General features: G+C 32.2%; 1 protein-coding gene and 2 pseudogenes across 2 annotated transcripts in view; 1 reads left to right on the top strand and 2 right to left on the bottom strand.

Moving 5' to 3' along the window:
- Positions 1 to 8,530: 8,530 nt before the first annotated feature.
- On the bottom strand, positions 8,531 to 19,176 carry LOC148615896 (adhesion G protein-coupled receptor D1-like). Its single transcript, XM_088582509.1, has 8 exons — positions 16,018 to 19,176; positions 15,702 to 15,768; positions 15,085 to 15,170; positions 13,118 to 13,244; positions 11,982 to 12,104; positions 10,793 to 10,850; positions 10,454 to 10,584; positions 8,531 to 10,094 (listed from the first exon to the last, which is right to left on the bottom strand). The coding sequence occupies exons 1-8, from the start codon at positions 16,053 to 16,055 to the stop codon at positions 9,900 to 9,902; spliced, it is 825 nt and encodes a 274-aa protein (XP_088438635.1). The 5' UTR covers positions 16,056 to 19,176; the 3' UTR covers positions 8,531 to 9,899.
- Positions 19,177 to 19,322: 146 nt separating this feature from the next.
- The window catches only part of LOC148615894 (basement membrane-specific heparan sulfate proteoglycan core protein-like), a 38,675-nt pseudogene continuing 32,112 nt past the window's right edge, over positions 19,323 to 25,885 (bottom strand). The window contains exon 36 of the transcript XR_015921947.1: positions 19,323 to 25,692. The product of XR_015921947.1 is annotated as a basement membrane-specific heparan sulfate proteoglycan core protein-like (transcript). The remainder of the gene's footprint in view (positions 25,693 to 25,885) is intronic.
- On the top strand, positions 19,956 to 20,759 carry LOC148615895 (uncharacterized; annotated as a pseudogene).

The following is a 25,885-nucleotide window of genomic DNA, read 5'->3' as shown; positions in this document are numbered from 1 at the left end:
CACAATGTCATAGATTCACTCTTTCGTTAAACTTAGTGCTTCGAACCACGAATTTTCATATCTTAAATATATTTTCAAACTTTTATTTGAACGTCACTTTTTTCGGAAAAGAAAAGTTTTCAATTCAATCATGATTTAGTTCAATTGAATGAGAAAAGCTTTGAATCGGATTTCTGTCTATAAAACAATTACAAAAAGATCTTAATGGTTTATATTAGATATTAACTTTATTTGAAATGAGTTGCTATTAAACAAAAAAGGTTTGACCAGAATGTTTTACATTTTGAAAAAAAAAAAAACAACACATCTTTTAACAAGGCGTTTCGCTTAAAGTTGAGTTATCTATTTTAAATTAAACGTCAGAGAAATATTCCAACAATATTGAAATTTTGGAAGTAAACTATCCGCTCATCAGAATATCTTTTGAATAAAATGCGTATCGAAAACCTGTATATATGATAAGCAATTAATTTTTAAAGTTTTCTACCCCATTTCAGGGGCGGATCCAGAATTTGAGATTAAGGGGGAGGGGGCGTTAATTGAATTAAATGCGGTGCAAAGCAAGGCAAAATATATTATGAGGTAAAACTCGTGGTTTAAATGTATTTTTTCTTACCGATTTAGGAGGGGGCGTAAGCCCGGTACTCCACTCCTTGGATCCGCGCCTGATTTCATATCAATGACACACGTAATTCCGAAATCCATTGTCACAATGTTGATACTTCATGAAATGTAAATCTGTGTTTTCTTACATTAAGGAAAACCCAATTATATCATCAGAATTTAATACGAGTAACTTGCTACAATTTATGAGTAAAACATTAAGTAAAATAAAATGCACTTAACATGATATTTATTTTTAAACCTGAAATATATCAAATTTCAACCGGCTTGAGACGCAATAAAAGGTCGATCAAGTCAGTAAGAAAGAAATTCTGTGATTAGCTTGCCTGGTCATTCAATAACAGCAGATCACTTCTGGTGCAGTTAGTATAGTCCGGTATTTTCCATTGATTATCATCGTTACATCGTCTTTTGACATTTCCTGTTAAGAAAACATTAATTTTCTTCAGTATCTAATTGAATTTTATTGTTATCTGTTACTTTTTTCATTTTTCACTAATCTATCCTAATTAAAATATTAATTTTCACCTCTAAGGTTGCAGCAATACGAATTTGACATTTTTTTTTAGCTTTGCATGGTTTTATTTTTCGCCGTTTCTGTGTTCAATCTATTTTTGTGCAGTTTTCGTTCCAAGCATTGTAATACAAAGTTCTCCGACGATTATCTAATCAAAGTTTAAATTTTGTGTTACAGTCTTATTACAAAAATAGGAAAAATCAACTGTCTCGAGCACTTCATGAATATATAACCAGCACTGATTATTTTATACTCGCAACTAACCTTTTCTATCTCTTTCACACTGAATTACAATGGTAGTTTGTCTTATTGTCTAGTTCCAAGTAAGACCATACTGATCAGTTTCTTTTTTACATACATGCTTGTCATTTACTAAATAGAAAAAGATATTCAAGACAATAATTTTTAGTTTTTTAGTACATTTCAAATGAGACAACTCAACAGGCTTCTATAAGAAAAGTCTTAGAACAAAAATCCTTATCATATTACCGATTATGAATTAACACGCAGTTTCGTAAAGAGACAAACGAAATAAGTATTTTACACTTCCTAACGCATAGGTCTTTAATTATTAGAATAAAAACCGTTAATTATGGGTTAGCATTTGGAAAGGAGAAGGAAGAAAGGAAAATACTGGAATAATATAGATTGATATACAAACACAGCAATGTTAAAGTTGTAAATGAACGACGACTTGCTGAAGTTCCAGAATCATTTTCAGCCTGAGATGTGTAAGTACCAGCATCAGTAGACTGGAAATTGTTTATAGTTAAACTATGATAACCATTCACTCTACCAGAGATTTTATTTTCTACTGTATTCAGAACCTTTGAGATCCCACTAAGAGGAGAAAATAACCAACTGACAGAATTAGCTGTTGGTGAGCCAGACACAATGCACGAAATAGTTGCTGTATCTCCTTGCTGGACATTTGCTGAGGATGGACTTTGTGTAATTGACAGGATTCCTCAGCAAAAATAAACCAGATATTTACCTTAATATTAATATTTTATCTGTTTTAACTTAACAACAAAACTGAAAAAAATATCTACCACTGATATCGTTGTCGTAACCTTACTGTCAATTATTATTTTGATAGACGTATCATACAACTGTTCCAGAAAATATAAAATTGGGCCATGTTCTTGCATAGGGAGTGCAATATCATTAAAAATAGTGTAAAAAAACAGAAGTAGGTCCCACTGTTCTATTTGTCGCTCCAACGTCCATTAGCATTCCAACTTTCAATGTACATAAAGTTTTCATTCTATATAATCAAGATAATTCCTATTTATTTTCATTGCAACCTTAACAGTGATTATATAGGAAATGATGGTTGAAAAAGCTACACCAAAAAATGGACGAATATGGCAATATTTACTATTTTTTACGAAACTTCGCTGCAATTACAAGATTGTTAACTTTCGATGGAAGGAACACTCATAACTAACTAAACTATACGACCCTTTTCCCCTTTAATAGTTTTCTACTTTCATCAGTGGTAGTATACCTTCAGAATATGCGTATAGAACTTTTTTTTATCGCCACTCAAACATTGTTCCATTGCTTGCCAAATCTACACGGACATTTTGTACTGTGTTAGACTTCTGACAATTAGGCATTTGAATCAAAATTATGCAGCTACAAGATTAAGGTAATCGCTACAAATGTTTTCTGGTTGTCACCATGAACTCATGGATCGTTATTATGTATTCATTTACAACATTAGAAGAAATTAAATCAATTTGTCATAGTTTTCCTTTCATTTTTCCTCTACTCCGAACCTGGAACTTTATAAGCAACACGATGGATGTTTCTACAAAAGCAAAGGACGCTTAACCTATAAGTGCGCCAGGTCTATGCTCCCAGTTTTCAGTGGAGTCCTTGTTGCTTTTTTTCTTCACTTTCTAAATGCGTGTTTGTTATATTTATGGTGCGTGTCAATTCTTTTTAGTCGTTATGCCGGATTATGTTCTTCTTGCATACTGTTATTATCCTTGTTCCATTGATTTCATTTTGAAATGATGAAAATCTTTACACTTGAGTCGATTGCTATGTTAGATCTTTATATACAAATTAACTGTAATTAATAAAATGAGTAAGAGTTATGAAGGGAAAACAGATTCTAGTGGAAATCAAAAGAATGTAATCCAGGGACAAAGACCAGATATGAAAAACAGAAAAACACGACAATGAAACATATAGCAACTAAAATGAGAAACAACATAGTACCAACATTCTGAAACATCAATATCTTAAAGTTCATGTGGCCTGAAACCCCAAAATATATGGACTAATGTTTTGGTATTTAGATATACTAAAGCGTGGGTTCAATTTGCGTAATTTTCCTTTCCTCTTTCGTCTACCCGAACTTGATTTTTTATGAGCAACTCGCGGGTGTTTCTAGAAAAGCAGAAGACGCTTACCCAACCGGTGCACCTGGTCCATGCCCCCAGTTTTTATTGGAGTCCGAATTGTTCATTTGCTTTTGTTACTTTGTATGTATGATTACTTTAGTTACTTTATGTTCCTTGTTGTGTATGTCTGTTTTCCATGTCTGGTCTTTGTCCCTGGATTACATTCTTTTGATTATCGCTATACACTTGGTTCCCTTGATTACTCTAACACTAATTACAAGTACATGTACACAATATTGGACAGGTAGACAAAGTCACAGTTACCAAAAAGTAGTTTTAATGAATAGAAGATAAATCGATAATTTTGGGGAAATATTACTCAAAATTTTCACGCTGTAAAAAATACGAGTTTTGAAGTACCATATTTTTATAAGTTGTATATAACTTAAAATCTTAGTACATGGCCTAAACATGAAAACAGGAAGAAAAGCCTTCCTCATACTCATTGTAACAATCCGAATAAACTAGATTATACATATAAACTCCGATTCTGTACGATAAAATACGCTTTACATGTACAAAGAGTTACGATTACATAACGAAGTAATATAACTAAGTGATCAATTTGTACAGTGATCTAATTCAACATTTTCAACATTTTCAAAGGATGTTAATGATGCACAACCCCAAATTGATCATAACCTTTGATAACATTTTTTTTCAATATTTTGTACATAAAAAGCCAAATGCACTTTCAAATTTCAAGTTTTCTTTTTCCATTCTAACAATTAAGATATGGATTCAAACTTATTCTGTGATACGTACAATACAAATAGTGACTCGCATCGAAAACGTATTGAAAAACCTAACGCTGCAACAGAAATTTGGAAATGTAAGTGTAAAAAAGATTACAAATGTTAATCATTTGAGTCCATCAACAAATATTCAGATGATAAAATTATTAGTATGTCAAACTGTTAAATTGACAGCATATTTATATTTTGCCAGATTGGTGCATGAGGTTTTAACACATAATACACATCCCTGTGGCACCAATATACGTTCTAATTAGGTTCAGTTCATTATTGTTTTCTTTGCAATTAATGCAGGTTGGTACATTTATAGTAATTTATTTTCAGCTTCCCTCTTAATTTTTGTGTTTTTATCACTAAATAAGCGCAGAACTAGAGACTGTCATCATTTTATCTACACAAAATAGCTTTCTACTAAGGATACACTGAAGTTTGCCTTTTATCTTGGCCCTCTTTTCGAAATGAACCCAGACAGGTATCGTAGAATTTAAGCTATCTAAAATAAATAACTTAAATGCGTGAAAGAATAAAGGCCAATAAGGCTTTATTCTGCCTACTGGAGTACTGAAATAAAAGTTTGTAATTTAAAAAAAAGTAACGATTGAGAAACAAATGCACAAAAAACCGTCAGGAAGGCTAGTTAGTAAATAAAATAGTATTTTTTCACTCTTTTGTCACTTATTTTATAGTGAAACTGAATGTGTGCATTTATTCGTTCTTTCAACATGCAAAGGGATTTTCGGTTAACTCTGTGCATTTAGCAAAAACATTTCAAAAATCACGCTTAAAATCGCTTCAAAAATACACCACATGATTAAACAGCTGGTCACGCATGTTATATACGCCTGAAACCTTAATTACACGATAGCACTTGGAGTAGATATATTAATTAAAGAGCTTTAATCTCTACTTTATGTCAAAGAATGGTCATTTTTTTTATCTTTGATCATATGTTGATTTTGATATAGCCTGTGATATGAACATGCATGCAAGTACGTGAAACACACTTCTATCTTGAAAAGTTATATCAAGACTGTTTTCTCTATCCGTACAAAATCTCCAAACATTTACATTGACAATGTTCACATATCAAAAATGTCCCACAATGTATTCAATATAGCAAATTTAATATAAGCTAAATGTTTTAAATGTTGCTTACATTTATGTTTCTTGTATATAATCTAAATTTTACAACATTTCCTTTGTTTTAGTCTACAGATACGCCAAAATGATGTAGACACTTAAAATACCTGATGAATTACTGCTGGTATAATCTATTTTGCCAGATTTATTTTGGACTTGACTTGATTATAAATTGGATTAGTGTTCGGTAATTTTGTTGTTACCGTTACCTTTATTTATTTATAGGTTATATAAGCATGGCCTGCCCGTGAACCATCTGAAGTTTATTTGAATGAATATCTGTGTGCCATTTTTTGAAATTAGTTTTTGAACCTGAATTTAATATATGCCAAGCTTTCATCCATTTTAGTGGAGATATCGTTTGAAAAGATGTTTAATTTCGGAGACTTGACAAAAGATGACCCCTTCTTAAAATGTTCCGAAAGACGGAGTATTTTAGCTGTCGACACTGTATGTTATAAAACACTACTAGATTTTGTGACAGTTTATTTCCATATATTACAACATCAGATTGGAATTAAAAAAAAAACGAAATGTTATTTGTTCAAAAATTGAAGTATTTCACTTCATAACTCCCATTTTCATCCCCATCATTGTGAATGATCAATACCGAAATTTCGAAAGCGTCAGGTTTTAAGCTCCCACCATGATACGGACAATACCGTTGGAGATTACGTTATGTATTATAAAATGTCGGGAGGCTCAAGCGAGAATTAATACCTGTATAGATGCACGATTTCAAACTTTCCTTCATCAATTTACTACTGCACGTAATAATAAATTCTAATGAAAAAGAGCTTTTTTTTTATTTTTCTCGTTTATATTTTAAAACTTTGCAAGTATAATAGAAATTGTTGATTTAACTAAAAGTAATGATAAATTTATGAACAATGATTTGTGCATGTACGTGCTTATTTTGTTGCAGCTATTGTACTCAGATAACATTTCACACGTTGTTCAGTGATCTGTTTTTCTGTTTTTCTGTCGCCCCGTGCAGGTCCGGGTGTTAAAAGAATAGGCCTGCAGCAGCGCTAAGCTTGTCGTAAAAGGCGACTAAATAGTGCTCAGAACCCTAGCCCCACAGAGCAACTGGGATGTGTGCCCCAGGTGGTGGAATGGGGTACCCCTTGCGTATTACATGCTGGGGTTGTCAGGCTATAATACGGAACACCTGACCGCAAACCATAGTGGTGCACCGTGTTGGGAAAGATGCCACGTTCCTCGCACATTAAAGAACCCTACTGTGGTATTCTCCCGGAGTAGGAACCATAGGGCTCCGCAACAGGAGGCTAAATTGCCCGACCCTACCCACCTCTCCCTATTTCCAATGGCAATCAAAAATTGTCGACCCCATTGTCCTTGTGTCCCATCCCTTTTTCATTTCATGTTCATTTTGTTATCCATTTCATGTTCATCGTCTGAATATAGCTGAAATATTGCTGCTCGGACGTTAAACCCCAACAAACAAACAAACAAAACTGTTTTTCTGTCTGTCTGTCTGTCTGTCTGCTTGTAGTGAAAAACGAAAAACAGTGACTTTTAACTGGTTACTATGAAGATTTAGTCACACATGCAGTGTAACCATGTTGAGAAGGTAGCGGTTACACATGATTTGAATATTTTCCTCATCTTTCTATGTATGAAATGGTTTTCAAAATCCTTTCACCTACAAAATATTGAGTTGTCGAAAGTCCTTTCACTCTAAAGTATCAATACAAAAAAACACAAACAACAGATCATCACTAAACAGAAGAGAAAAAAATAATATTTCGTACTTTGTATTCATTTCTGACCAGTTTTTCTATCGCTCATTGTTACTATATATGTCTAACATATAGCATAAAACATAACACTAAGTTGTAAATGTTTTAATAGCAAAAACTGTTGTCTGAGAGCAAAACTCAGAATAAATGGTCAAAATATATGCTAAAGTTGAAGAATGTTGCGATTCCCATGGAATAAAAACATTATGGTTACTTTGGGATTTTTTAGTATAAATAAAACATATAACCGTAGAAACAGGTGTCGATGATTGTCGGGAAAGAGACAGCTAGACCCAAAACTTATGAGATTAATAATAGTCCAATTATGAATAAGAGACCTTCTAAGATACAGTGTAATAAGATGATAAGAGGCAATAGTATAAATAAAATTAAATTCTAGTTATAAACATAATTATTTCTCCTGCTATCATGTTATAACTCAGTGGTGTTATTCAGAATTTGAACATATAGATCAGCTTATAATTATTTGTACCGTAATTAAGATGTTAGATGCAATTAACGACCTTGTTATCAAATTGCTACATACTTACTAGTCGACTGAATGCTACCTATTTAAACGGCAGTTAAATTAAAACTGATAGCTTACTGTGTTAAACTAAATCAGATATGAAATAATGATATCCAAATGTAAAGCTAAGCATCCTTACAGATTTATGTGCCGTGCAACTTAATATGAACGTATGATAAAACTGCCAAAAATCAATATATATACAAGTCTAAACGATTGTACAACGATACCGATAAAGATGTTAATACACTATAATAAAATATATAATGAGCAAAATTTTCAGCCAACAGATGACCTTCTTCAGTGCCTTAAAAAGTGTGTATGAAAGTATATAAAGAATAAGAAATGATCAAGCACAAGAAGCAGTCTATATAAATAGGGATTTAATTACTCTTTTAAACATAAAATATGTATTAGATAAAGCAAAGTAGTAACAAGTAAAGGAGATTTTTTCTCTCTGTTTCGTGACAGCACACACTGAATTTCAAGTAAATAATAGATGCAATATAATTGATACTCTTGACATCTGTGTCACAAAACAAAGAGGTAATTATACCCGCGTAAAATTAAAACTCACAAAATTATAAGTGATTATAACAATAATAGGAATAAAAATGATACTCTTGACGCCGTAAATCGTAACAAAATAGGTTATTATGCCCTTATACTTTACATTCATCCTTTGATCATAGCCAATTGAGCTACTTTAATGACAGATTTCGGCGTGTGAATATATCTTGTGAACCCAAAGAATTCAAAACCTACCGAAGGTTTGAATAAGATGATTTTCTATTTTTTTTTTTTTGTGACTGATGTGGCATCCCCGATTCTGAAACTATGACCATTATATACATTTTGATCCAAGCGTAATTATAACATAGATTTCAAGTGTGTAATAAACCATGACCTTGTTAAAGCTTATCCGTTTTCCATCTTTAAGAACTGTTTATTAGCACCTGCTGTGTTGAATTTTGTAGATCGTTCTTCAAGTACGTCTTCAAAGAGTGCATAAGACATACTGAGGAATTGCTTTGAAACAAATAAATCAGGGATCTGTTTTTGATGATTTCAGGTGTAAGATTTAGGTCATCGGCGAAATAAACATCTTCGGATCATATGATATACATAATTTGATATACTCATGCAATTTTGATATTAACTGTTATAATCACACATTGTAGAATACCAACAAAATATAATAAAAATAAAGACATCTTTCCAATGGATGAAGATCGTCATAAAATTATATATTCGCTTGAGTCGGGTTCTTGTTCGTGTTGAAATATCCGCTTTATGTCTATTGATATTTTATGAAATTTACTTTTATTACTTTGTAATGAAAAACTGCTGAAAAGAATATGCAAAACACAACAAAACAAAATAAATGCAAATTGATAAATGGTTCACATATTCTTGACATTGTAGAACTCACACATTCAGAGAAAATATTGTTCAAATAAATCACAAGCAGTAAAATACCACAGTTTTAAAAGTCCTAAATTGGTGTTTTCTTAAGTGTCTTTTTGTATAAATTCTGTTATAGTTTTTTTTGTACTAGTGGTGTTTTGAAAACAGAAACATGCTAAAACGGCAAACTTCTGCTCACGAAAAGTAAAATATAAAGATCAAACTTCAGAGAAGGAATTACAGTATTACAAAAAAAAGTAAAAAAAACTAACTGAAGTGTTTGGGTTTACCGGAATATATTTTAAAAAAAACTGCCTAAAATCTAAAATCTAAAATCATTTGCAATTAACTTTACAATTAACTGAAATATACCGATCAAAGTTTGGAAGGCAGACAATAACAGCAAAAGTAGAAATTCTTGTTAGTAATTGTTGCCTTCAGAGGTACCTTGCAAGAGGGAAAATAGACAAAGTAGAAAAGACTAACAAATTAAAAAATACAAAGAAGAAAAGAATTTGCATTTTTACTCTCCGGGTTTCTCCTTCATGAACGTCGCAATGCTTTTCCTTTGTGGGTTAACTGAAGAAGATGTCAATGCTAGAGTTTTTTTCTAAAATAATAATGAAATGTTAGATAGTTATAATCTGGTGTTGACAAAACAATATTTTACATATTTATTTGTGGTTATATTTACTAAAACTAGATTACATTGGTACAGCCAAATGGTTATTGTAAAATACTGTATATTCAATAGAGTACATAATGTCCTGTCTCGTTTGTCCAGTAAACCGGATATGGATATGGATACGGATAGAACATGTCATCAATGTAGTAAAACTCGTAAGATCTATTCTTAAAGTACATGTTCCTTCCCTCTCTTCTGTATTGACGTCGATACTGCTTACTTCTCTTGCGTTTGTTTTGATATTTTGATGAAGGTTTCTGTGTTACAAAGCATACCAAGATTATTTCAAAATTTTCTATCTATACAAACTGACAAAGGCATTGTACAAGTTACAGCAAACTATACAAACTGACAAAGGCATTGTACAAGTTATACAAACTGACAAAGGCATTGTACAAATTACATAGCTAGTAACCAAAAACAGAAGATTTATATTCAATTCATTTTAAAAGTATTTTTAAATCCATTGATAAAGACTGTATCAATAACAAAAAATTTAATTTCATTCTATGATAAACCTTTTCCATAGATGGAAGTATCAATTTAAGGCCTTACTTGATGTTTTCTTTTCCTGCCAAACAAAAACATACGCATTACGTCTGGTTCACAATCTTACCTCTTTATTTGTAACTTCTGGTAACTTTTCCTTGGCCTCTATACCATTATTTCCATCAGAACCTTCCATTTCAGTGACGTTTTCATTCTCTGGTAAATATGTTTCGTCAGACTTTGTTTTTGTAGAATGATCTGATAAAATTAAATAAAACATGAGAGTAGTGTTATACAATATCAGTGCATAATATTTATATATTGCATAACTCTCCAGGTATGTACATTCAAACATCGTTTCCCATTATATTATAAGCAAAATCATATATAATTAGTTTCAATATTATTTGTAAAATATCTAAAAGTGCAGATTACGTATAAAAAGTTGTTATATAACAATACATACGAAATGAACCACTTATTCTGCTTTCATCCTTGCTCAGTGTTATCTTGGAGTTTTCTGTCTATAGAAAGAATGAAATACGGTAACACACTAAAAGAAGTTCTTAAAAAGTCTACAATAAGGGTTAAAATTACATTAAATTCAGTTGGTTACTATCTTAAATACAACGTGACATAATACTAAGTTAGGTAGAGAATACTGTCAGAGTTTAATTTCAAATTTGTTTACGAGAGCTAGTGAAAGAGTAATCAAGGGAACCCAGGTTCTAGCAGAAATCAAAAGAAAGTAATTCAAGGACAAAGACCAAACATTGAAAACAGACATACACTACAAAGAACATTAAGAAACTGAAATAATACATACAAAGTAACAAAGTCAAATGGGCAACTCGGACTAAAAGTGCGAGCATGCACCGGTAAGATACGCGACCTCTACTTTTGCGCATAAAAAGTTAAGTCCAGGGTAGACGAAAGACGAAATGAAAACTATGACACGATGAACAAATCAGTCTCCATGCTGTAGAAGGATCCACAATAACGTTCCACAAGTTCATGATGGCGACCATGAAACTTCTAAAGTGATGACTTTGATCATCATGTTTGCCGCAAAAATTAGTCAATAGTTTTCCTTTACCATCGATCTTCAAGTGTAGGTCAAGATAAGATTTGAGGCTGACTTCACAGTATCTGTAGTATCCTTTATCTCATCTTCTTTGATGTAGATTTCTGTGTTTAACGATAGTACGTCATCTTTATAACGGATACAGAGATTAAGAAGTCTAGCTTAACGATGTTTTTTTTCTTTCGGTTCACATTAGCTATAAATTCAGCCTCGTGAGAGTGTACGAATAGGTCAGCAAGTAGTGGAGAACAATTTGTTCCCATTGCAATGCCGTTTGTTAAAACCGCATCCACCACACTGGACAAAGATGTTGTCGATCAAAAATTCCACCATTTGGAAAACATCTTCTGTATATCTGGAAGATGATTTGGAATTATTTTTATAAAGTATGAGGAATCTCTTTCAAGAACAATATAATCATATCTAGGTGTACCATCTTTTTGGAGAAATAAAGATGTAGCACATGCAATATAGTAAAAGTGTGCGTTTGTTTTATTATAGTAAACAACTTATGTATTTTTTCAGGGTAAGCCCTGAATAACATGTCGATAAAATATAACATGATAGATACCTTCTTACTGTTTTGTCCGGAACTACTGGAGAAAAGCCAGACAAATTTACTTCCTTTAGTAGTATGAACTGCTTCCTTCACATGTTTACTCAAACAACAATGAAAAAGGAATACAAAGAATCCCTAAAATATTGATTAGTATGTTTTATCTAACATCATAAAACGTATATACAATTGTGTCTTGGAACTGCAAAAAAATACTACTATAGTTTATTGGTCAACATCATTGTGTTTTTAAAGATGGAAACTAAAACATGTCAGTCTGCTATAATTTTTATACCACGACCAATATAAAACTTGAGGAGAGGTCTCTGAAACAAAATGAAGATGAAAATGAATTGTTAGTGTCCGTATGGGAGTAAATAATGCTTAAGTCAGGTGTCATACATCTTAAAGGTAATTTTCAAATTAAAACAACTCCCGACTATTTCGTTTCAAAGCACCTCAGGAAAACAATTAAATATTAATGTATAGTTAGTAAAAGTGCGCATTGGCACAATTTTAATTGTACGCTTGTGTTATGACACATTGAATTCTACGTATCCTAAAACAACAGCAGTCGACTACTATTCTAAAAAAAAAAAAAACGAAAAACAATTGGCATAGGCTCATCGAACAAGAATTACAAAATATATTCAAATAATTGATTCAAAATCACATTTGTTTACGAATGCATTGCACGGAAAGGACAATATAAATCGATATATTGATAGTCTTAAAACTGCAGTAAAAAATTTAAAAAAAAATAATTCTTTATTATTAATCTGTTAACTCATTAACATTTTCATTGTGACGCAATATAATACTTGTGTCTAAATTATTCACATTAATGTCACCTCTATAAAAAAAAACTTTTGTTCATGATGAATCAATTTTCGTTATTTTGGTGGGTAAGCCAAACCATAAAATTTGGTTACCAACAGAAAGGAGATTTTTATTGGTATGTATACTGAAAACATCAAGAATTCCAAGAATCGGAGAACTTGTGTTCTTCCCAAATCCTCGAAAATTGGTATCCACTAATAAAATGCTTTCACGGTATTTGTTTAGTGACAATAGTATAGAATTAAAATGTAATAAAACATACATGTAGCATGTTGAATTAAATTTAACACCTCTGATAACACTCAACTAACCTGAAGTGAATTGAAAACAGCAAACAAGTATTGGAAGAAAATGGTATCTTCATTGATGGAAAAGGCTCCAAAAATCCAAGTCACACCAAAAAGCGGGAGTATAACACACATGCTTCTGAAGCTACTTCTAAATATACGAAAACATGGAAAATTGTAAGCAACTTACAAAATAAAGAAAAAAAGGCGAAAAAAGTTACAGTACCAAAAAAGTGAAATATACGTACAAAGGTGGAAAGGTACTTAAGAAGCTCCGATAAGACTTATTGAGACGTTATAAAACGCTCAACTACTTTTTGCAGTACCGCATATATCCCCAATGTCAACATGGAATCAAGCATGCCCGTCTTGTAAACGCTATGGTAATTCAATGCTAAGGAAATTGCCCAACTATCAAAATTGCAACACGATTTAAACCGTCCTTAAAGTCAGGCTGCATTTATAACTGAGGAAGAGCCTGTGTTTGATAGAGTGTGAGATTTTTTCTTATGACTTCCTAGCAATGGTGCAGTTGAGATAATTGCTGTTGATCGTTTATTTACAGGAATACATCATACACTAGTAAGAAACGCGCAGACTAAATTTCCAAAGATAAATTCTCAAAACAAGTTTGTCCTGTACTGACATATTACAAATTCCGTAGATATGACGAAACCAATTCAAACGCCGTAAAATTACATGTTACTTTCTGTACGTATTGTTAAAATGCAGGGAACCGTACAAAAAATTTAGTTCAGGTAAAAAAAACTAAAAAGTAAACATTTCATTGTTGTTTGTGTTTTTTTCAAAAGCGAATTATAAGGCTAGTTGTATCTACTGGTATACATGTAGCCATCTGTTTTTAATACTACTACGGTCGCAGATTGATAGGGGCGGGGATGGTGTACACTTCCTTAAATTTGGATTTTTTTTTCATGATATCTTGATTTTGCACAAATCCCACCCCATGAAAATGCCTTGTCTCGTTTCAATTGGCCTTTAATTTTTTTACGCTCATCTCAACCTGAAATCATGACTCCGCTGCTGAATCCAAGTACCAATAAAGTCGTGCGTAACAAAACACGATTTATAGACCCAAATTAAGTTCAGGTAGACTGTATGCCTTATCCCTTTTTCAATTTGCGGATGTGGATTATACCCACTGCTTTATAGAAGACCCGTTGACAGAATGTTGTATTGTTTGTTGTCTGTTGTTGTCTCTTTAACACATTTTTCCCGCTTTTACTTTCTGTATTATTGTCATTTTGCTTTGAAGAAAGCACAAAAATGTGTATACGTGGATATTGTTCTGAGGCCTTATTAAACTAGTTAAATTCAACCGATGGATGGATGGATGCGCTTTTTAAAAGTCAACAGCAGTTGATGATTAGTGTGTCGTTAAGTCTATAAACATTTTTTTTCGTTTACTTTGATGCATTGCATCGTTCTGTAACCATGAAATGTTAATACTTTTATTTGAGCCTTTTAAACTTACAAAGGTATTAGTACACATATATCGAAGACCTCGTGGTACCGTCTCAATGTCTCTTAACGGTGGCAAGGGGGGCAAATCCATTACACCATATCATATGAGAGTCGAAAGTAGAATTGAATGCCTATTCATCAATCATTTTTGAAATTGTATTTCAAGTAACAAAATAAACTTACATGAATGATTTTGACATAAACGCACCACTTTTAGAGTTTTTAATATACACATCTTATTTCGTTCAAAATGATAAATCAAGTCTTTATATAAGCTATTCATGTGCTACATTGTACTCCTTTTTTTTCAAAAAAGATAACATTTTGAGTTGCTCATTCGCTTTTGTTACTTTGTATGCATGATTTTTTGTTCTTTTTTGTGGGTGTCTCTTTCCCATTTTTGGTCTTTGTCCCTGAATTACATTCTTTTGATTATCACTATAACCTTGATTCCCTTGATTACTCTTTAACGATATATTAACTTTCTAGACACTATATTGGTATACCGTAGTTGTTCTGTGGCAGACTCCTTATGCGGTGATTGTCTTCTGAGAATTGTTCTAAGAACTAGTATTAAAACCACTATATTAACCTAAAAAATGAAGTTAACACTTATGGTGTATCTTTTGTTAGTATGTGCATACAACTTTTACCTCTTTTACTAATGTCTTGATTTTTATAATTGCTTTCGATAATGTCCAAGTAGAACGTATTTTTTTTCATATGTGGAATTTAATTTTATCACAACATTTAGATCACTATGCTCATATTTCTAGTTTTGTCATATTATAATAGCATTGGCTTTAATTATCTGACGGTTTGTGTTGTTTCTTTAGTGATATTCTCCATTGTTTCTCCTTTCAATATCATTTGTTACTTTACCGCGTATTTTTATTTTTTGATTGGTCGGGTTACTAGTTTGTCAAATTATAATTGACAATGCTATTAATGCTTACACCTCACTGTTGTCAGAATAGAAAAAAAAACTACTTCGATTTAGACATTTACTAAAGGCATTTATTTAAACTTTGAAAATTGTCAAAACATATTTCGCAAAAAGAAAGACAAGCAGACCGGCTGTTAAGATAAATAAGGTCAACTAACTTTAAACATTTATACATACCAATATTACAAACAATGCAGGACCAATAAAAGCCCATATCAAGTTGGAATCTATGGACAACCAACAACTGAAACGTAAAAGGCTTACCTTCTTTACAAATTAAAGAGCAATGAAAGGCAAACCAATAATGGCATATATGTACAACATAACTGTATGTAATTGTTAAAATATTTATGCAGTAAAGACTGATTTGCTATCATAATTCCATGTCGTTCCTTTCCTGATTATTCGAACAACATACATTATACTTGAAAATGTCATATATATATTATTCTGATTTCATTGTCTTTTAATGTGTATTATATATTAAACTTACTACTTGTCATTGCCATATCCGTCAAATTTGACAGCCATTGATATTCCGACGATTACGACAGGGACAACTGCAATAGACAAAAATGTACTGGAATATACATTTATTACTGTCCTTTCATTTTTTTATTTAAGGCATCCGACCCATAATAAAAACTTCTGCTCAATTTTCCGAAGTTTACCGAGGTGTCTTATTTCTTTTGACCTTGGTAATTTTCGTAAGGTAAATAAAAGTACATTTTATTTTTTATTCATTTTTTTAGGATTAAATAAAATACTTTGAAATTGTATATTTTCAATAAAAATAAAGTATAATCCCTTCTGCTTTAAAAAAATATTGTATGTTAATTTACAAATCTGAGATAAAAACTGCAGTTCATAACAACACAACAACATGACTGACTCGGTCTTCTGCTCGGATAGACGTGCGCGATTTTCTGAGCCCTCCAGCACTGTCAGTGGACAAGACAGTCGAATCTTCACTAAGAACATAGAAATTTACCATAGTTGTGGTATAAGTCGTATTAGCATATCGGGGGTAACGAGTTGTGAGGCGTGTTGTCCCGGAATTTACAAACTTCTGCGAAGTTCCAAAATAAACACCAGAAAGTCTTGGCAGAAAACTGATTGAATTGAACACACTTCTAGACAACCTGCAGTCTTGTGGAGAGTGTTTGCTTGGCCCGCTTATTCAAAGCCACAAAACAGTGAAGGCAGACATAAAATGTGGCCTCGGTGGCTACCTGTATGTGTAATGTACGTCTTGTAGCGAAATAGACTGAGTTGCATATGGTACAATGCACAAAGACAACAAAAGCTCCAAGGAGATGCCAAATTTCAGTATAAACACAAACCTTTGGGAAGATAAGAAACAATATGCCTTGTTTATCAGTTTAATCAGTACAACATCATATATACATTTGTAGGTCCCCATTTCTGACAGAGCCTTACTCTTAAGACTAAGTATAGGGGAAGACCCTAGTATAGTACTTCTCAGAGGGGCGAAGTTATATCTGGAATGGGGATGGAGTGTTGATAACGTGATTTCTGTTTTTTTCTCAACCTGTGAATGTAATTCTAGTCCAATACCCAAACTTTCATTTTTAATTTTCTGCCCGTAAGCATGCACACCAGAAAAATCTTAAAATAGTTAACAAAGGCCATTTTATTACCAGTGAAGATTTGGCAGAAGAGGCAAAACCATTAAAATGATTATCATTAAATACACACATTAAAAGAAAAAGACAACAGTAAACAACAAAATATGCCTATTTCAAGGTTGTAAAAATAGTTTCAAGTAGTTACATTTACAGAAAAATGGTTCATTCATATTGAACATTGGTTTTGAGGCAAAATGCTCTGAAAAAAAAAAACAATATTGAAGTTCTCACTTCAAGAGCCGCAACAACAAAAATAACTTTATTTGGTGTAAAAGTGTTTTTTTTATTTTCATTGAAATTTTGGCATGGACTATAAAAAATAGGCTTCAAATCAGTTGTTACTTTTATAACATGAACCGGATTAGTGAGATTGTTTATATTATTTTCGTTATTTATAATTTATGTACATAATTTTTATCTCCCAAGAACACGGATTATATAAAAAAAAATTAATGGTATTTTCTGTTTAATATGGTAATTCAAAAAAAAAGAAATATCAAAAATAAAAATATTTAGATTTTTTATTCATGAATCACATTTTGCATTATTTTTAGCTGAGGTGCTACTTAAGAGCATTGCTGGTTAAAGCTAGATACAGGTACGCCAGCAGAAGTGGAACCTTACCAAATGGCATCAATATAGTCATTTAAGCTGGATACTGGAATCAGTCTCATAACTTTATTACTTGCATATGGAATTATAAACTTTCATGAATAGACAATCTTACAGAAGGACTACAACAAAATATTTGGTTCTGGAGAGTATAATCGGCCTGAAAACAGCAAAATTCCTCTTTTTTACTCATTTGCTTTTGTTACATTGTATGCATGATTTTAGTTACTTTATGTTCTTTGTTGAGTATGTCTGTTTTCCATGTCTGGTCTTTGTCCCTGGATTGCATTCTTTATATTACCGCTATAACAAAAGCAAATGAGAAACTCGGACTCCACAAAAAACTGGGAGCATGGACCAGGTGCACCGGTAGGGTAAACGTCCTCTGTTTTTTCTAAAAACACCCGCCGAGTTGCTCATAAAAAGTCAAGTCCGGGAGAGGAAAACTATGGCCCGTTGAATAAATCAGTTTTCATGGTGCACGACTTCATGATGACAACCATACAACTTCTGTAGTGATGACTTCAATCTTGTAGCAACATAGCCCTATTCCAGATGCCTATTTGTTAGAATTCTAGCGCGATACAAAAAGTCTGCGTAGTTTCGGCAAGTTCTGGCATAACGTATGAGTTGTGATATGAACACTCCATAACTTACATGTAAAAATTAATTAGTTAAAACTGTTTGATTTTTTTCAATGATATGAATTTTGCCATGATTATTTCACTGTCATGTACCCAATACATCGCAATAGTTTTTCTGGACATGTGCTTGAAGCATATTGAATGAACCTGAATCATTCCAAAATTTAAGATTGTAATCGTCACGTTTACAGTAAGAAGGAGGCCTCATGTATATTACAATATCTTCTGTTCACAGACATTCCAAAAGAATGGGCTTTCCCAAGGCAGCTGTACAGATTCATATAACTTAAAAAAAATATATGAAAGGAAGAAGGATAAATTTCCAAAAGAGACTGTGAGGCACTAGAAGGTGCAAGCTATGAGTCCGGTATGTACAATAGAGTTAGACCAATCCTAAGGTGGAGGTTTATGATCTGTTTAGATTCTTGTCATAAATTAACTTTGTATACCTTTTGAAAAAAGTGAAAATTATCTACAATGTAAAACTCATCGGTACATTCATGTGGAAAGGATGAGGAACATTTATGGATGAATATGCCCTGTTTTGTGAAAATTGATGTTTGAGTCCAGTCAAACCTTTACTTGCTGTTGTTGAAGATGAATTGCCTATACACTCAAATAAATGGTCAAAATAACTGAATCGTGAATATAACCAAATTTCTTGAACATAAAATAAACTCTTTCGTCAACTGCAAAGACTCAAACAGACGTGCATCTGTATGGTTGTTTCTTTTCAGAGAAATGTCTAATAGAACAGGCAGATGGCACTGAAATGATTCCTGATGCTATTCCAAAGCCAGCATTTATTTCAGTACCACCTTTGGCCAATCCGATGTTTGTTTTAATTGATTTAGAAACGACGATTTGAGTAAGTAACAGTTTTTTTCAAACAAAATATAATAATAAAAGTTATACAACACGCAGTTTGTAAATTCATTGTTCCCATACGTTAACATGTACAATAAACAATAACTGATGCCAAGTTTGATGGAATTAGCTATATGGCTGTCTTCAAAGAAATAGGAGGTCTTGAAATATGAGGACGTTTTACTTACTGAAAGGCAACTTACTTTTTTAAGAAATGCCTACATTAAGCTAGATTTTTGCTACATTTTGAAGCTTATTATACATGTATATACCAAATATGTAAGCCATCCATACCATTCACACTAAAACTTTAGTTAGTAGATACTGCTATATACATGTTAGTCAAAAACAATGCATGTAGGATAAAGAACAAAGACTTGTTTGCTATAAGTCACAGCTAGCATAATAAAGATCTGATTCGGCATGTAAGACTATTTCAAAGTATAGTCTGTTTGTTCTAACATAAATTCTCAACATATCTACAAAAGAACAATCAATAAAGGTCATCCTTATAAATGCAAGACTTTGAGAATGGATAATATGCATGAAATTATTCAAAATGTATTCCAATTAATTTTCTGACAATCAGAAGAAATATATTTCCACACATTGTGCAGATAGCAGCAAAAGAACACATGACAGAGATTAATTTTAGTCGACAGGTACTTCCTGAAATGCAAATTTCCGATGAAGCTGCACAAGTAACTGGAAATGTTTGGTATGGACAAAAACTGTTTTTAAAAGGGGTAGAACTTGATTTCGTTAATATTAGTTCTGCCATACCAGATTTTGTCTTTGGTTAAAAAGTTCCATAATATTTACTTGTAGCACATAATGGGAAAAGTTTTGATTTTCGATTTTTGTCAGCAGCTGTTTATAGTTGTAGAATGTATGATATTTGTTAGAAACTGTAGTAGGGTTTCTAGACTCATTAGCTTCATTTAGATCACAATTTCAGAAAATAGGAAAATATAGTCAATCTTATCTAGCACAACATTTGTAAGGAAATCTATAATGCACATAATGCCGAAGATGATGTAAAGATGCCTGACAAAATACTTATTGCAGACAATATAACCTCTGAACAACTGTTGAAGTATTCATACCAAACAAATAGTCATCTGATACAGGAAAACTTCATCAAGGCAAAATCTAAGAACTTGCCAAGTTTTCATCCCCTTATTTCTTGTGGTGTAATGAAAATGACAACAGCAAAGAACATTGCTTGATCAGGATTAAACTGTGTACATTTAAAACTTGTATATGTTCACAAAGGAGAAGATGGTCTTCTTGATGTACTTATGTCAAAGAACATTTTTTGAAAACCAAGGGTTTCAAATGATAAAAATCTAATGTTGTCTGTGGTACAAAAATTATGCCAGTGTTTTGTGTTAGTGTTCATTAGCTCATTTGAACCAAAGTTCTGTATGTGTCATTTAGGACTTTCGTATCCCATGCTTTGAAGCAGTGTGTACAAAGTGAAAATGGTGACTGTTCTTTTTTTCTATGCGATTACATCTCATGTGGTTAACCAATTGTTATGAAATTTGGATATTATTTTACTAATGATAAAAGGACGGTTCCTACTACTTTGTTAATTGTTTTGTCTATTTTTATATTTTTTTATCTGATTCCTCATAAAAAAATCCTGCTTGTGTTTTTCAATCAGATTTCAGATATCCCATTCAGTTTTCGAGTTATACAGTATAAAAGGGGCCTCAACCCAAAAAATTAACTCTTTTATTTTTGGCCTAATTTTGAAATACTTTGATTGAATTTAAAGTTTTGTGCATATAGTGTCCAAACCTGTTATTGTGTCCATAATGAATTGTAAGTCCCTATGTTCAAGTGTGCCAAAAACTAATATTGTGTCCCACTGCTCAATTGTTCAGGATTTGACCACTGCAGTTGTATCATGCTGTGCTCGGCGAAGCTTTTTAGTCTACTTTGGTAACAAGTGATTAGCTATAGCTATAAGTGTTATGAAGGACTTTAATTATCTAAGCATTTTGATTCAGTCATTTATTTTAATTGAGCAATTAGGTTTCCTAAAATACTCTAGTCGATAGATACATTTGTATTACATATTTTTGTCATAACTTGTTTTGTTGTTTTTATGCTTGATACATAATGTTGGTAGTATAAATGCATGTAACTAGCTTTCTGTGTTGATGGTGATCTTGTATTTTGTTTTTTATTTTATGTTTGTGCAAATTTTGGTTATTATATATATGTAGTTCGCGATCCCGAGATAATTGTTGAGGGAACTCTTGTTTGATTTGCTGCCAGGATGCCGATTATAATATATGTGATGAAAAATACTTGCGACAAAGCATAACTCTCTGTTCACTCACATCAAAAATGTCAAATATCACCTTCATTTTAGGTGATAACTTAGTTTACCCCAAGTTGGGTGTTACACCAAAATGTAAACAAGGACATAAATCCTATCGTTCATGTTTCATTTTTGAACCCACTATGACATACTTTCTATACGTGTACTCATAGTACAATGCTACAGTTCCGGTTACATAATAAAAATGGTCATAAATGTGACAAAGCATTAACGTATACAAACGTAAGTAGTAAATGTCTGCACACTTGCAATAGTGCAAGTCTCTATAATTGTGGGTCCGCTATACATTTATGTAACTATCTGCTTCGGCATGAGGGGTTGCTTAAAAGGTAAATTGATTTTGCATGATTGTGTCCTTTCCAGATTTGACAGATACGGTTGAGTTGGAGTGTTCTTAGCAAAACCATGTTGGGACAGAAATGAGGTTTAAATCTTTCAGTCCTAATATGACCTTGACCATTGACCTTTCGGTCTTAAGATGCAGTATGTATCATCAACGCTAATTATGTTTTAGGCTTACACAAACACATTGAATTTCTACCATATCAACATGAAAAACGCCAAAAATATATAATTTGAATTGCCTATCTGTAATTAGTGATCGTAAACTTGTCATTATGTACCCCTTTTTTTTCAAATGACACGTTAAAAGTTACCAATTATTTAATGGAAGGAATGATATATTAAGTCAATTTCATTGTCATTATTAAATAATCTGATTAAGTATTATTACTGAAACTGCTAGAATATAAAACAAAAGAATGTTTAGTAATTTTTTTCTCTATTTTAGTAACATCTTAATATTTTTTAAAATAGAATAGCAAATTACAAGTTCATATTTTTCATATAGTCTGACATGGGTACCTGTAAGGTTCTATTTGATATAATAAAAGCTATTTAGAATGTACTCGTTTATGTAAATAACACACTTTGTTTTACCTTTACTTCTTATTTTGAGGACAAAATACGGTGGGCAGTGTACCCCGTCACTGTAGTAAACCCTCAAACATGTTGTGGATTTTATTCCATAGGAAGAACTCTTAGATTTAGTTTTTTTTTTATAAATATAGTGTTTTGGCTAATTTTGGTCCGGATATCTTAAGGTTGTTAATTACCATTGCATTTTGTGCTGTCTTCTTGCAAAATCATATGGACATATATATATTATAACGGATTCAAAAAAAAAAAAAACGTTATGTTATCATCACTCATGTAAATGTATATAAACTTGATCTGCTCAAGTTTATATTGTGTATACAGAAATTGTGGTGATCCATTGATATGTGTTTTTCATGAAAAGTCAAAATGGTCTAACTTTTAGATTGAAGGGTAAAATTTGATTGTGTTTACTATGTATGATATTAATTGCATTGTTAATTATGTAATTAATTATTAAGGAAAAATTGTTTTACTGAAAACTTTGTTTTTCATACAAACGAAATATGGACAGTCACCACATTTACCGTTTTGAATTGTTTCAAACAATCTTAGTATCTTTAAACAATCCTAATTTCGGGGATTTCATACATCGCATCTACCCAAAAGAACTTGAGATAAAGGATACTACAGACACTGTGAAGTCAGCCTCACATCTTGACTTACACTTAGAAATCGATGGTAAAGGAAAACTATTGACCAAACTTTACGACAAACGTGATGACTTTTCATTCAGAATTGTTAACTTTCCTTTCATCTGTGGCATTATCCCTTCGGCTCTTGCGTATGGAGTGTTCATATCACAACTCATACGTTATGCCAGAGCTTGCCGAAACTACGCAGACTTTTTGTATCGCGCTAGAACTCTAACAAATCGGCTTCTGGGACACGGTTATGTTGCTACAAGATTGAAGTCATCACTACAGAAGTTTTATGGTCGTCATCATGAACTCGTGGATCGTTATGGTGTATCCATCAGCACCATGAACACTGATGTATTCAACGGGTCATATTTTTCCTTTCCTCGTTTGTCTACCCCGGACTTTACTTTTTATGAGCAACTCGGCGGATGTTTCTAGAAAAGCAGAGGACGCTTACCCTACCGGTGCACCTGGTCCATACTCCATGTTTTTAGTGAAGTCCGAGTTGCTCATTTACTTTTGTTACTTTGTATGTATGATTTTAGTTACTTCATGTTCGTTGTCTGTTTTCCATGTCTGGTCTTTTTCCCTGGATTACATTCTTTTGATTACCGCTATAACCTTGGTTCCCATGATTACTCTTTCACTGATCCAGCGATTGGAAAACTGTACTAAACTATTTATGTCAAAGTGAAGAATGCTAGCATCATTTGTTTCAAGAGGAATATCTGTCAGAAATAGCAAAATAACTCCTCAATAAGAAACACAAATGTTGACGTTGGCCATGTTTTGTTTTACGTTACCGTAAATACTTCTAAATAAACTAATTTATGTCATGACGTCATAATGTTGCACAAGCTGTCAAGTGGTGTAAAAGGAGATAAATCGATAGACCTGATCAGTCGTTATACTTCACCTTAATACACGTTATACTTGAGACTAATTTCGTAGTTTAAGTTTGCATACCAGCCGACGTTTATTATAACGACAAAAATATTGTCTTTACGGAGCTCCTTCCAAAAAAACTAGTCTAAAAGTCATATTTCAAAAAGGTCATTATCAATAAAGAATTGTAGTCTTTTCCTGTATGAGAGACGATTAACCAAAGTCATTATAAATATAAGAGCCTACAAAAGTTTATAACTTTGTCGAATTTCATGCTCACATAGAGAAAGTTTCAGAATAAACGCACGTATACTTCCGTCGGGTTCAGTAACAAAGAAGTCACATACTATACATATATATACCAGCCAAAATACGCACACCAGATATCAATACATTCGTAGTAAGATAATTTCGATGGATTTAATAATCCAATGATCACATAAATAAACCATACCAGGTTAAATAACCACGAAATAACTCTGATGTCACCTGTATAAAATATAACCAGTCCGAACACCAACTAAGTAAAGATAAGAACCGGGTTCCATATATCAAATGCATTAACTGACCTTATTTGTACTGTATATTACTCTTCCTCGACACGAAGCGCTTGACCAGAGCTATTCCTACACGTATACTGCTTGCAAATGTTATGAAGTTCTATGTTAAACTGTTCAAATGAATACAATTAAATAGTAATATATTTTAATACGTTCGCATCACTTATGCCAGTGTATTAAACCAACCGCATTACTAGACCATTGCCGCCAAAAACCCGAGAGCCTATAGAATGAGAAGAAATGTGCGACTAAATTAACCATGAAAAATACTACATTATTTAACAGTGAAACCAATATCAACAGAACTGAATCAAATGTCTTCTGTCAACTGTCTTGACTCGTCAAGTAAAATGAAAACTTGTCAAACTCAATACATACAACACTACCTTTATTTCATAAAGACACATTAAACACAAACATATTATACATATATACAATTGAAGCAATACGCAATTAACAATACAAATAATAAATAAAAGGCTACCACATATAAATGTAATAGGAGTTTTATTTTTTTAATATTATAAGAAAAACCGTTCGGTGACACCAAATTTTCTTTTTCAAATATGATAAAATGTCAGTTAATTGTTCTTTACATTAACTTATAAGAAATCTTATCTACCAGTTTGTTGATAGTAAGCGAAATAGTGATAATTTCTTAAAGAATCCGTATGAAATGTTAGGTATGATCTACCTTAAATGAAAGAGTATCAAACATATTCGAAGATAATTCTGAGAGTTTTTTTTTATATTTTTATTCACTGAATATTCTACATGTGTTTATTTAGTTGATTATCATGCTGGTTCTAAGTATAAAGTAAATGATTCAAGTAAAGATTATGGATTGAAGGTATCTTATACTACAGCTTACCCCAAACAGAGGTACAAATCCACTTGATTCTGCTGCCTCTCGTGACGGATGATAATACAAACAACAATGCAAGCGCCATTTCTATACCAAAAGCCAACATAATGGAAAAGTCCACCAAAAATAGATAATGGAGGACAACAGCAATTCCTAGAAATTAAATTCAGTGCAGTTGAACTACGAATCGTTTTATTCAGAAACGTATTTTTCAAAGCCATTACAGAACACACAAAATTAACTTAACATGCTATATGTTACTTTATATCCATTGTGTCATTGTTCATTTAATTGTATATGATTCAAATTGAGGAATATTAAATTTTATTAGCTTTAAAATGTGTTT

The sequence above is a fragment of the Perna viridis genome, chromosome 5 (assembly GCF_037379345.1).
Source record: "Perna viridis isolate PV_CMFRI_1.1 ecotype Kerala chromosome 5, ASM3737934v1, whole genome shotgun sequence".
Taxonomy (NCBI): Eukaryota; Metazoa; Mollusca; class Bivalvia; order Mytilida; family Mytilidae; genus Perna; species Perna viridis.
Note: the sequence above shows the minus strand (reverse complement) of the source record. Positions and strands in the feature narration are given on the sequence as shown.

Coding starts and splice junctions, on each gene's coding strand:
- LOC148615896 (XM_088582509.1), bottom strand. CDS start 16,055: ATGGCTGTCAAATTTGACGGATATGGCAATGACAAGTA. Junction 13,245..15,084: donor TCTGCCACAGAACAACTACG/GTATACCAATAT, acceptor TCGTATATTTAG/AAGTAGCTTCAGAAGCATGT. Junction 12,105..13,117: donor CTGTTTTCAATTCACTTCAG/GTTAGTTGAGTG, acceptor TCAATATTTTAG/GGATTCTTTGTATTCCTTTT.